The sequence below is a fragment of the Heloderma suspectum genome, chromosome 4 (genome assembly GCF_057233095.1).
Source record: "Heloderma suspectum isolate Gila_16-S chromosome 4, 16-S_ref, whole genome shotgun sequence".
Taxonomy (NCBI): Eukaryota; Metazoa; Chordata; class Lepidosauria; order Squamata; family Helodermatidae; genus Heloderma; species Heloderma suspectum.
In genome coordinates this window covers 23,059,561-23,069,763 of record NC_139461.1, presented here as the reverse complement: position 1 = coordinate 23,069,763, position 10,203 = coordinate 23,059,561, and the positions used below count along the sequence as shown (strand labels likewise).

General features: G+C 45.8%; 1 protein-coding gene across 1 annotated transcript; it reads right to left on the bottom strand.

The window, feature by feature from the left end:
* Positions 1-1,500: 1,500 nt before the first annotated feature.
* Positions 1,501-7,856, bottom strand: LOC146346614 (kelch repeat and BTB domain-containing protein 8-like). Its single transcript, XM_084847971.1, has 4 exons — positions 7,778-7,856; positions 6,527-6,605; positions 5,097-5,324; positions 1,501-3,256 (listed from the first exon to the last, which is right to left on the bottom strand). The coding sequence occupies exons 1-4, from the start codon at positions 7,854-7,856 to the stop codon at positions 1,750-1,752; spliced, it is 1,893 nt and encodes a 630-aa protein (XP_084704097.1). The 3' UTR covers positions 1,501-1,749.
* Between the last annotated feature and the right edge of the window lie 2,347 nt (positions 7,857-10,203).

Here is a 10,203-nt window from a genome sequence, read left to right as displayed (position 1 = left end):
GTTCACTCTGGAGAATGGCTGTGTTTGTGTTTCCCACCTCTGATTTCGAGCCACTACAGATGCAGCAGCAACACATCCGGATCTCTTCACTGCAGTCAAGCGATCAGGAGCTGAATGTGCCTTTCCACAGCTGACTCCTGATCTCTTAACTGCAATGAAAAGACTCGAACCTGTTGCATCTGCAGTGGCTCGAAGTCAGGGTTGGGATATTTGTGGCCTTCCAGTTGTTAAGAGCATAAGAAGATACATGTTCGATCAGACCAAAGGTCTACCTGGTCCAGCATTCTGTTGGCACAGTGGTCAAACAGATGCCTATGGTTAGCAGGACAGGAGCACAATTTAGCATCCCATTCCCATTCTCCAGCAACTGGTATTCAGATGCATACTGCCTCTTGATACTGGAGGATATATAGTTTTTCTACATGAGGCTGCTAATCCGCTGTATTGGTTTAGTTGCAGAACTGAGATCCAAGAACTACACGAAGAGCATTTCCTTTCTTGCTTTTCTGCTATATAGCCTTTAGGTGGCACTTTGGTATAGCAGAATAGCACAATTACACAAGTGGAAAAAAAGCATTTTCTTTTGCTTTCACAAATAATACCGTATTTTCCCTGTTCTAAAAAAACTCGCTGAAAGTGGTGTTTAAAAACAGAAACGAAACTGGAGGGTCATCACATTGTCTAAAGAACCCATAAACAACTGTGAGTAAGTGTTGTACCTCCGGTTGGGATGGCGGAGGACACAGAATGCCTTGGCCTGAGAGTGTTTGAGGAGGAGCCCAGCGCATGGGCAGGCAGAAGACATCTGCAGCTCGACCCAGCTGGCCTCACTTATCAATCAGCCTCTGCATAAAAGAGAAGCCTCAAACCCAGTTCAGGTGCTGGGAGCAATTGTTGATGCTCATCCATAGCAGAAATATTCCTTCCAGCTTCTGGACCCGGCTGTGATTATTTTTGAACCCAGAATGACTCCGACTGTTCTTCAGCATGTCCCTAGATCTGGCTTTGTCTTCCTCGATTTTGCACTGATACTCTCGGCTTATTGATCTTGGACTATTTAATGACTAATGCTAGCTGCTGTTTATCACTCAACTCGAGTAATTTACGGCAGCAGGGAAGGATGAGTGCACAATAAATGCCTCATGCAGAAAAGCTCATAGAACCATTAGAACTAGCAGCAATTGATAGCTTTGTAGTCCTCCATGTTATGGGACTACAACTCCCATCATCCCTGGCTGTTTCCCATAAAGGCTGGGGTTGATGGGAGATAGAGTACAAACAACATCTGGAGGGCCATACCTTCCCCACCTCTGCTCTAAATGACCTTAAGTCATGTGATATAGTTTCTACTGTTGCTGTTAAGGAGGTCCCACCCCTAGCCACATGGAAACTGTTTGGAGTTCTTCAGAGGAAGGTCAGGTTAGGAGTGTGCTAAGTAAGTATACTAAAGAAATAATTTCCACCTGAGCTAAGAGGATGGAGAAAATAGCCAGAAATTCAAGCAGAGTCTGGGCCTTTTAATAAGAGTCTAGCGCAGATGTAGCCATTTCCTAGCTAAAAGAGAGCATTATCGGAGGGTGAGAGTTCTTCAGCCATCTTGTCCATCCCAAGCAGACTCATTATTTCAAAGGCAGCATCAGTGGATCCATACTAGGGAAGCCCTACTTTAGGAAGAGACAGGCTGCTTTTCTGGGAGTCCGTTGATAAAAGTACAGGGAATAAGATAGATACTTAAAGAATCACTTTGGCTTATCTTCCACCCCAACAGCAGTTCAGGCTGCAGCCCTCTCTAGCAGAAGAGGCTAGTGGTCCTTTCTTGGCACCATCCACCCCAACCACAGCTGAGGTCACTGCTGTCTCTAGCAGAAGGGACCGAATTGGCTTTTGGGGCATCTTCAAGGTTGCACAGCTGAATATTTGTATCTCGTTGTTGGTAGTAGGGATTTCCTCCGGGCACCGAGTCCAGCTTGTGTCCTCTGGTACCCAGCTATAACATGTATTATAAATATGTTGCTCGTCTTTGCCTGCTAACAGGTAAATCCTACCTTGCCACTCAAGTGCACAAGCAAAGGCCAGGGCCACTGGCAGCTCTGGTATACTGACTTCCCAGCTCACTCTGCCGTTCTCATGGAGGTAAAAGCTCCCCTTGGTGCAGAAAGGGACCTCTTCAGTGGCCATCACACCATGGGCCAGGAAACTGCCCCGTTCCTCTGTGTATCCACCAAAAACATACATCCCAGTACCAACTGAGATGGCCGCTGCTCCGTAGCAGGCAAACTCCATAGGCACCTCGGTCCACCAGTCAGCATTTGTGTCATAGATGAGAAGCCCCCTATAGCTCCGTGAGGCTTTCCCCCCAATGAGGTAGAGCTTATTTTTGAGCACAGTTGATGCAGAATACATCAAGGCGAGGGGCAGGTTAGAGATCGGGGCCCAAGCATTGTGCACCACACTGAAGGCCTCAGCAGAACAGAGAGAACCTGTGTCATTGCAGCCTCCCAGAGCATAGAGAGTTTTGTTGCAAGCTAGAAAGGGGTGCACTGCCCGGGCTGTGCTCATGGGTGGGAGCTGTGTCCATTGGCTGGTCAAGGAATTGTACTCATGCAGAGTGTTGACAAAAGTGCAGTTGTCCTTCTGACCTCCGGACAAGTAAAGTCTGCAGTCCACGGATGCACATCCAGAGTAGCTCAGGTACTTCACAGGTGGCAACTTTTCCCACTTCTCTGCGTGAGGATCAAAGCAGTGCAGGTAGGATTCTGGGCCTTCCCCATCCTGGATCCTGTTTTCATTGACCCCCATGCACACAAAATAGTCATCATACATGCCCTTTCTGAGCCCCCCGCTCTCTTGCAGTCTCCCAGCTCCATCCAACTCCTTCCACCTCAGACGCACATGCCTGTAATACTCTGCAATATCTGCCTGGACGTCAATGAGCTCCTCACGGGTGAGCAGTGGAAAGCGGATGTGTCCGAGGAGCTCCTTAAACAGCGGGAGGCGTGCTGAGGTGGCGGACTCCACCCAGTTGCGCACAGCCTGGTAGACGGCCAGTTCAGAGGGCACCTCCAGGCTGTCTGAGGAGATGAGGTTGGTCAAAGCACCGTATTCCAGGGTCAGGAAGGCATCCTGCTTAGCAAGTGGTCCAAAGTGTTGCTTGATGTAGCGTGAGGCCGCTTGGGTCAAGGCTTCGTGGTTGTGCCTATGAGCCAGACTGTAAAGACTGAGGCAATTATTCATGGAGATGTTCATCTCAAGAAACCTGGCAGGAAGAACAGAGAAGAAAACACACTGTTGCCAGTTTGAGATCAAGGCCTTCTCCCATTGAAATCTCCTGATGAAATCTTGGCCATCCTTTTAAAATTTTTCACTTCCCATTGGTTTCAGTAGGAGGGAAGATAACTATGCCAGATCCCCGGCTGGTGCAGTTTGTTTCCTTTGTCAGGGGCATTTCAGAGGAACAGGGGGGTTTGGAGCCAATAGATCCAAGGCCTCTCCTGATCTGCCCAGACATGCCCCTTTTCTCCCCCTACCATCATCAGAAAAATGACGGCAGATGAGTGATGGCAGTAGAGCTTTCAGCTGCAACAGCAAGGTGAACTCTAATGGCAGAGGTCCTTCTCTGCCTGTGAACCTCCCTCTCCATGGAACTGGGCCAGTTTAGCCTGGAGAAGAGAAGACCGAGGAGGGACATGATAGCACTCTTCAAATCCCTGAAGGGCCATCACATGTAAGAGGGCAAAGACTAGTTCTCTGCTGCCCACAGAGAGCAGGACTATTTTGTATGGACTGAGGTTACAGGATGATAGAATTTGGTTACTATTAGGAGAACATTTGACAAAGGGAACCAATTATTTACTTGGGTGGTGGGCTCTCCCTCAATGGAGGTCTTCAAGCACAGCCATCTGTTGGGATATTCTAGCTCTGGATTAGTCTGGGGATTGGACTAGGCTCCAGAAATAAACTGTAACAATGGTGCTCCATCTCCGTTCTGAAGCCTTCTCTCTCTCTCTCTCTCTCTCTCTCTCTTTCTCTCTCCCCTCCCTCCCCCAATTCTATATAGATAGAGATGAGATGCAGGAAAATGGTGGCCTCTGTGGAATCTGCTACCCAAAGCGACAGCTTCATGTTGGTTCATGGTAAGGTTGGCCCGGATGTGAATGCATTTCTCTTTTGCAGGGGTACTACATATCCTCCGTCATATCTCAGATGTACATAGGGACATTTTTGCATGCTTGTGGTAGTCATAGTCTCACACTAGTGCCCCCTCCCCCAGTGGTGGAATACATTGCTGAAACCTGCACTCCAGCAGCTCTATTCTTTTACTCTACAAAAGGCTGCCCTGTGCTGGCTTTCGAAATGGTGTTGGTGAACGTAATAACTTCATTTTAAAAACATTCTTTAAAAAGAGCTGAATACATTGTTTAATCTCAAAAATGGGCTATGATTCTACTCACCAAAACTAGCTGAAAATGAAACACTTTCAGAACATCTCACATCTTCATAGACACGTATGTATGGGACAGAGGGGAATCAGTACATTACATTAGTGTCTTCGTGTGCAGACTACCAACTTAGCCATAGGCTGGGTTTAATAGTCATTGGTCTCTAGGGATGTCTGCGAGTTTTGTTTTAATGAATTTTTGATTTGAATTTGCCCCATTCACATATCTGATGCGAACAGCAACACAAGCACATTTTTTCAGGAAAATTTCCCATGAATTTTTTCATGGGAAAATCTCCCATGTTGTCAAACTTGTGTTTACATTTGAAATATGCAGAGTTTTGAAAATGCAATTTTTTAAAAAGCATTTTCACATTTTATTCTATAGGGGGAAAGTACGCATTAGGTGTGCACTTAAAAAAAAAAAGTGCACCGAATTGTGCAGTTTTTATTTTCGAACGACAAAACAAAAACAGATTGTAGTCAAAAATGTGAGCTAGGTGATCTCAGAGCCTTGCCCCCCCCCCCCATACACTCAAATTCACATTCATATTTGGGGCTGCAAATGGGGTAAATTCTGATGTTTAACGAACTGAAATGAAATTCTCATGCATCTTTATGTAAGAACTGCATATGCAGAGGAGGAAACTTGCTTTACCTTCCAACCATTTCTTTCAGTGGAAGAATCTGGAGCTTGCTCGCTGCTGTGAAGAGGTCCTGGGCCGTGTCTGCTGTGAGTGATAGCTCTTCTGTATAGAGATAGTCCAGCAGGCTGTGGAGCGTGGAGGCAGCCATATCCTTGAGCTGGATTTCTCCATTTTGAGACTCATTGTTGGAATTGGTGAAGATATCTCGGAAAAAAGGGCTGACTGAGGCCAATAGCATCCTGAATTTGGAAAGAAGGCTCATCAAAGGGGATAAGATGATCTGACCAATGGTTTTCTTATGGGGATGGGCAGGGAAGTGTGCTGCTTCTCCCAGAACTCTCTGTGGCTGTTTATATCATTGACCATCATTCTAGAGCATTTTCAGGTTTATGACTGAGTGGCGCCATTTTGCGGTGGATCCACAGCAATCTCTCTGGGTGTTTACAGAAGGTAGTGCAGGGTGACCACTAACCTACCTTGTGCCTGTTATTTAGCAAATTGATTTAATTTATGTATTTTTATACTGCTTTTCACAGCTGAGGCCCTGTCAAGGCAGTTCACAATTAAATTCATAAAAGCAATTTGACACATAACATAGAGACATTTTAAAAAAATAGCCATCTAGCATAATACCATACAAAGAACGCAGCAGCAGTTTAAATTACAGACCAACAACCTTATTCAGTTAAATGCAGAATGGGATAGCCAGGTTTTTAATGCCTGTTTAAACAGTGAACAAATCTTGTAGGAGGGAGTTCCACAGGAATGGAACCAGCAGTGAAAATTCCCTCTCATGACCACCAATTTGGTGGATCTTAATAGTGGGCACATGAACAAGGCCTCTGTGGCTGATCTTAGGTCCTGGGTTCTTCGGGGAGCAGGTAGTGCTGCACATACCGTTCCTGTGAGATACTGCAAGGTTCCATCTTGTCTCTGGTTCCTAATCAATATCTACAAGCAGGTGTGGGGAGTTCACTCCTTTGGAGTGGAGTGGCATCAATATGTTGATGCATTTTTCTGTTCCCTCAAATCAAGGAGCAGCAATTGCTTCCCTGAATCTGTGCCTAAATGCTGTAATGAACTGGATGGGTGAATAGACTGAAACTCAAGGTAGATGTGACAGAGGGGCTGATGGCTGGTAAGACTTTGGATTTTGAGGTAGGTGATTTACTTGTTCTGGAGAGAATCATGCTTCCTTGTCTGAGTCAGTGTATGCATGAACCAGGCCATAGAGCTTCCATCCATCTTTAGCAGGACAGAATCTGTAGGTTCAGTTTGGGCCAAAAAGGCATCTGGTTCAACATGCTTCTGTGAGACATGATTATCTCATGCTCCCATAGAAAACAACACAAATAACACTGTATAGTGGAAATAGGTCAGGATCAATGCCTGCAATGCTGTATCTGTATAGAGGTACATGGTCTACGTGGTACGGAGTCACCTATGACAAGGAAAGCTCCTTCCTTCAACACCCAAGGTGACATCACAGAGTTGTTGAGACTCATATAGTTGTTTCAAGCCTACAAAAAAGAAGCAGAAAGACAAGACCATGAGCTGATCTGGCCTCAACCACAACAGAGATGCTCTTGGGACATAAAATAAGAGAATTATAGAGTTGGAAGGTACCCTGGAGCGAAACCTGTGCTCAATGCAGGATCTACAATGCAAGATGCAATTACAGCATTCCTGACAGAAGGCCATCTGGCCTCTGCTGAAATACTTCCAGGGTTAGAGAGCCTACCATCTCCTGGGACAGACTGTTCCACTGTTGAATAGCTCTCTTACCATTATGATGTTTCTTGTAGTGTTTAGCCAAAATCTGCTTCTTTGTAATTTCCAGCAATTAGTTCTAGTACTGCCCTCTGGAGCAACAGAGAACAAGTGTATTGGATTTGGTTTTGGAAGAATGGCGGGCAGTCAGGTATGAATTTGCCCAGATAGTAGCACAAGTATACTGATTTGCTAGAGCAGCTGGCAATTTTCATGATTTTGGAGCGGGTTCTCGTAGCTGTATTCACATAGAGTGAAGTCCACACTTTTTGCTACCAACAGAAACTAACAGACAATGCACAGTTGTTGCTTTGTATCATCTGTACTTTCTGAACTGTTCCAAGGGGAAAAGGCCTTGGCAAAGGGCGAGGGGGTGGGCAGTGTGGTTGTGCTTCCTGGCAGTTTTCTAACTCCGTGAAACTTGCTCTATAAAATCCTGAGCAAATTGGCCTGTTACCTGTTCTCGTCTGAGAGGGGGAAGGTGCACCACCTGCTCTGATAACCAGGCCTGTTGGATGGCGTCTGTCACCCCCCTGGGAACCAGAGTGACTGAACTGAGAGTTAAGGCCATGTAAGCTTTCTTCGCTTTTATTCTCTGCATCCATTTACCATCAGCAAACTCTGTCATTCTTTCACACAAGTGGACTTGAGTCATAGTGCTATCCTTAAATCTGGTTAGTGTGGGCCCTAGCTGGACTAGGCCCCAGTTTAAGACAACAAGGCTGCTCCATCTTTGGTATGACAGCCCATCACACATTTGAGGACCACTTGTGTGCCTCCCCTTCATCTTCTATCCTCCAATCTAAACCTACCTAGCTCTTCCAACTACTCCTCGTGGGACCAGACTACTCACATCCAGGCCACTCACATCCAAGAATGAACCATATCAGTTCCCATCACTCTCGGTAACCTTGAGACTTACCCTGACATAAATAGGTTTCATGAGACCAAAGTGGTTTTTCTATGCTATCCTCTTCATCACTGTCCCGCACAGAATCCATTATCTCTCAGCCTATAAGACAGGCTCAGGAACCACTTGGTCATTTCATCATGTTCACCTACCTGGGGGTAGAACCGGACGAGGGCTTAAAAATATTTCACCCCAATTCAACTTGAAATTCTTGAAAATCCAGGCCAGAAATCCTTCCTTCATTCTGCATCTTGCCCTCTGAAACGGGAACTTGTACATCAAACAGAGCAATGGTTTTGGGTGCCAAAAAGGTTGCCACTAAAAGCTGCAAATTTGGTCACCCACTTCCTGCAATGGAAGTTCTGAAACATACCACTGACCTGGAGTTATGTGATAGATTTTTTGGACAAATGAATTTTAAAAAAATGGCACTTCCAAATTTAAAAATGAGAGAAGGTTGTATTTTCAAAAATAAAACCTTCTCTCCCCTCATTCTCCCACAGTAACATCACCCCTTGACACTGTAATCCCCAATACTCCCCTCCAGTGTTTCCTCCCTCCAAGAGCCCCCATACCCTCCATTTCCCATCAAGATCTCTAAGTGAGGGGTGCAAAGAAAGTAGATCAGGATCTACGGGCAGATCTCTAGGTGATTAGCAATAGATTTGTGAAGTTTCGGACTCCCAACTATTTAACCATAGCAACAAAAAAAAGGCTCTCCCCTCTACTGTAAATTAGGCTTCTGAAATGAAGAAACCAGATTTTGTATTGGGAAAAACCAGGATCAGGTTATAAGACGGAGAGCTCATTTCTGCTACTGAAAACAAGTTCCTGGGTTGAGCATGTGCTCAGAGGCACCCTTGTTCCTTAATTCTAACTGTATGTCTGTCCCCCTGAGCTGCTGTTTTTGCACTTGGCTCTTGGACTTAATGGTTCTAGTAAAATAGAAAGAAGATCCTACAAGCCTGAAGTCTGCCCACCACTGCGCAAACTGCTAACCTCAGTCCCGGAGACTTCTAGACGTTCATAGTATGGAGAGCATAGGAAGACTAATAATGGTTGGCTTCCCTCTTAGTTCCAACTGCTCCAACTGCCAATGAAAGATTCTTAAAGGGGCGGGTACCTCAGGCTTATAGAATTGGATTGGATGATGAGTATCACATTAGAAATAGCAGGCATGTCTTGCCTGGAGCCCTGGGCTTTGCTTGCTGGGATTAGCTGTAGCTCAAACCCCAAGTAATGTGCATGAAAGAGCCCTAGGGACTCCTTAAAGGCAAAGTTCAGAGGACTAGTTGCACTGATCCAGTGTCCACATACCTGCCTCCCATTCCTTCCAACAGACACAGAAGGTCGATATTCTCAAAGGACAGTGTGCACAGAATTGCAGCTTTCATAGAATTGAATAGGGTACCCAGTTGGGGTGGGCTGGGGTGGAGGAGGGAAACAAGGGGGCTTCAGTGCAAAGTGGTCAATGGTAACTAACACTGCAATCCTATACACCAGTGGTGGTGAACGTGTAGCTCCCCAGATGTTGTTGGACTACAACCCCATCATCCCTGACTATTGGCCTTGTTAGCTGGGGCTGATGGGAGTTAGAGCCCAACAACATCTAAAGTTCCCCACCCCTGCCACACTTGCCTGGGAGTAAGTCCCATTGAACTAAGTGGGGCTTACTTCTGAGTAGACATGCCTAGGATTGCACTGCATGTGTCAAAGATGCTTCAGAGAGGTCAGGAATCATCAACGAGGTCATGCCTGGAACCCAGGTGACTTGGGCAGCCAACTGTTCCAGACTCTGGCCTTCTGAACCCAGACTGGAAGGCCCTGTGTTGATTTTTATGGCCTGGTTAAGAACATAAGAGCCCTGCTGGATCAGACCAAGGGTCCATCTTGTCCAGCATTCTGTTCACACAGTGGCCAAGCAGCTGCCAGCCAGGGGCCCACAAGCAGGGCATGAGCGCAATAGCACCCTCCCACCCATGTTCCCCAGCAACTGGTGTACATAGGCGCACTGTTCATTGTTGTACCCACATCACCATGGGAACACTCATTGTCTTCCATACAGGGACAACAGGAGCACCTCCTATAAATACAAGTTCAAATAACACACTCTTTCAGGCTGTTATTTCTGAAAGTGTTCCAGACTGAACTATACTACAAACTTAGATTAATTTTTTTTTTTAAGGTTCACAGTTTTATTTTGATGGGAAAGCAAAATCAGTTGGGCCCTTCAATATTTATTTATTTATTTATTTATTTGTTGGTTACTTTTCCTCCAAGAAGCTCAAGCTGGTGTACATGATCCTCCCCCTTTCCATTTGTTTCTGAAGCCTGAATCATGGATGAAGCCTCATGCAGGGCCCAACTTTGGTTGCCCCGGAAAGTACCAAAAACAGTCCAAAGCGGGCCAATTTGGCTTGGACTTTGGCTGAATCTGA

Bases quoted from the DNA above. Each gene is read 5' to 3' on its own strand.
- LOC146346614 (XM_084847971.1), bottom strand. From the start codon at position 7,856: ATGGATTCTGTGCGGGACAGTGATGAAGAGGATAGCATAGAAAAACCA. The intron at 6,606-7,777 runs GTAAGTCTCAAG...TCTTTTTTGTAG, and splicing joins TGAAACCTATTTATGTCAGG to GCTTGAAACAACTATATGAG. The intron at 3,257-5,096 runs GTAAAGCAAGTT...TCTTCCTGCCAG, and splicing joins CTGAAAGAAATGGTTGGAAG to GTTTCTTGAGATGAACATCT.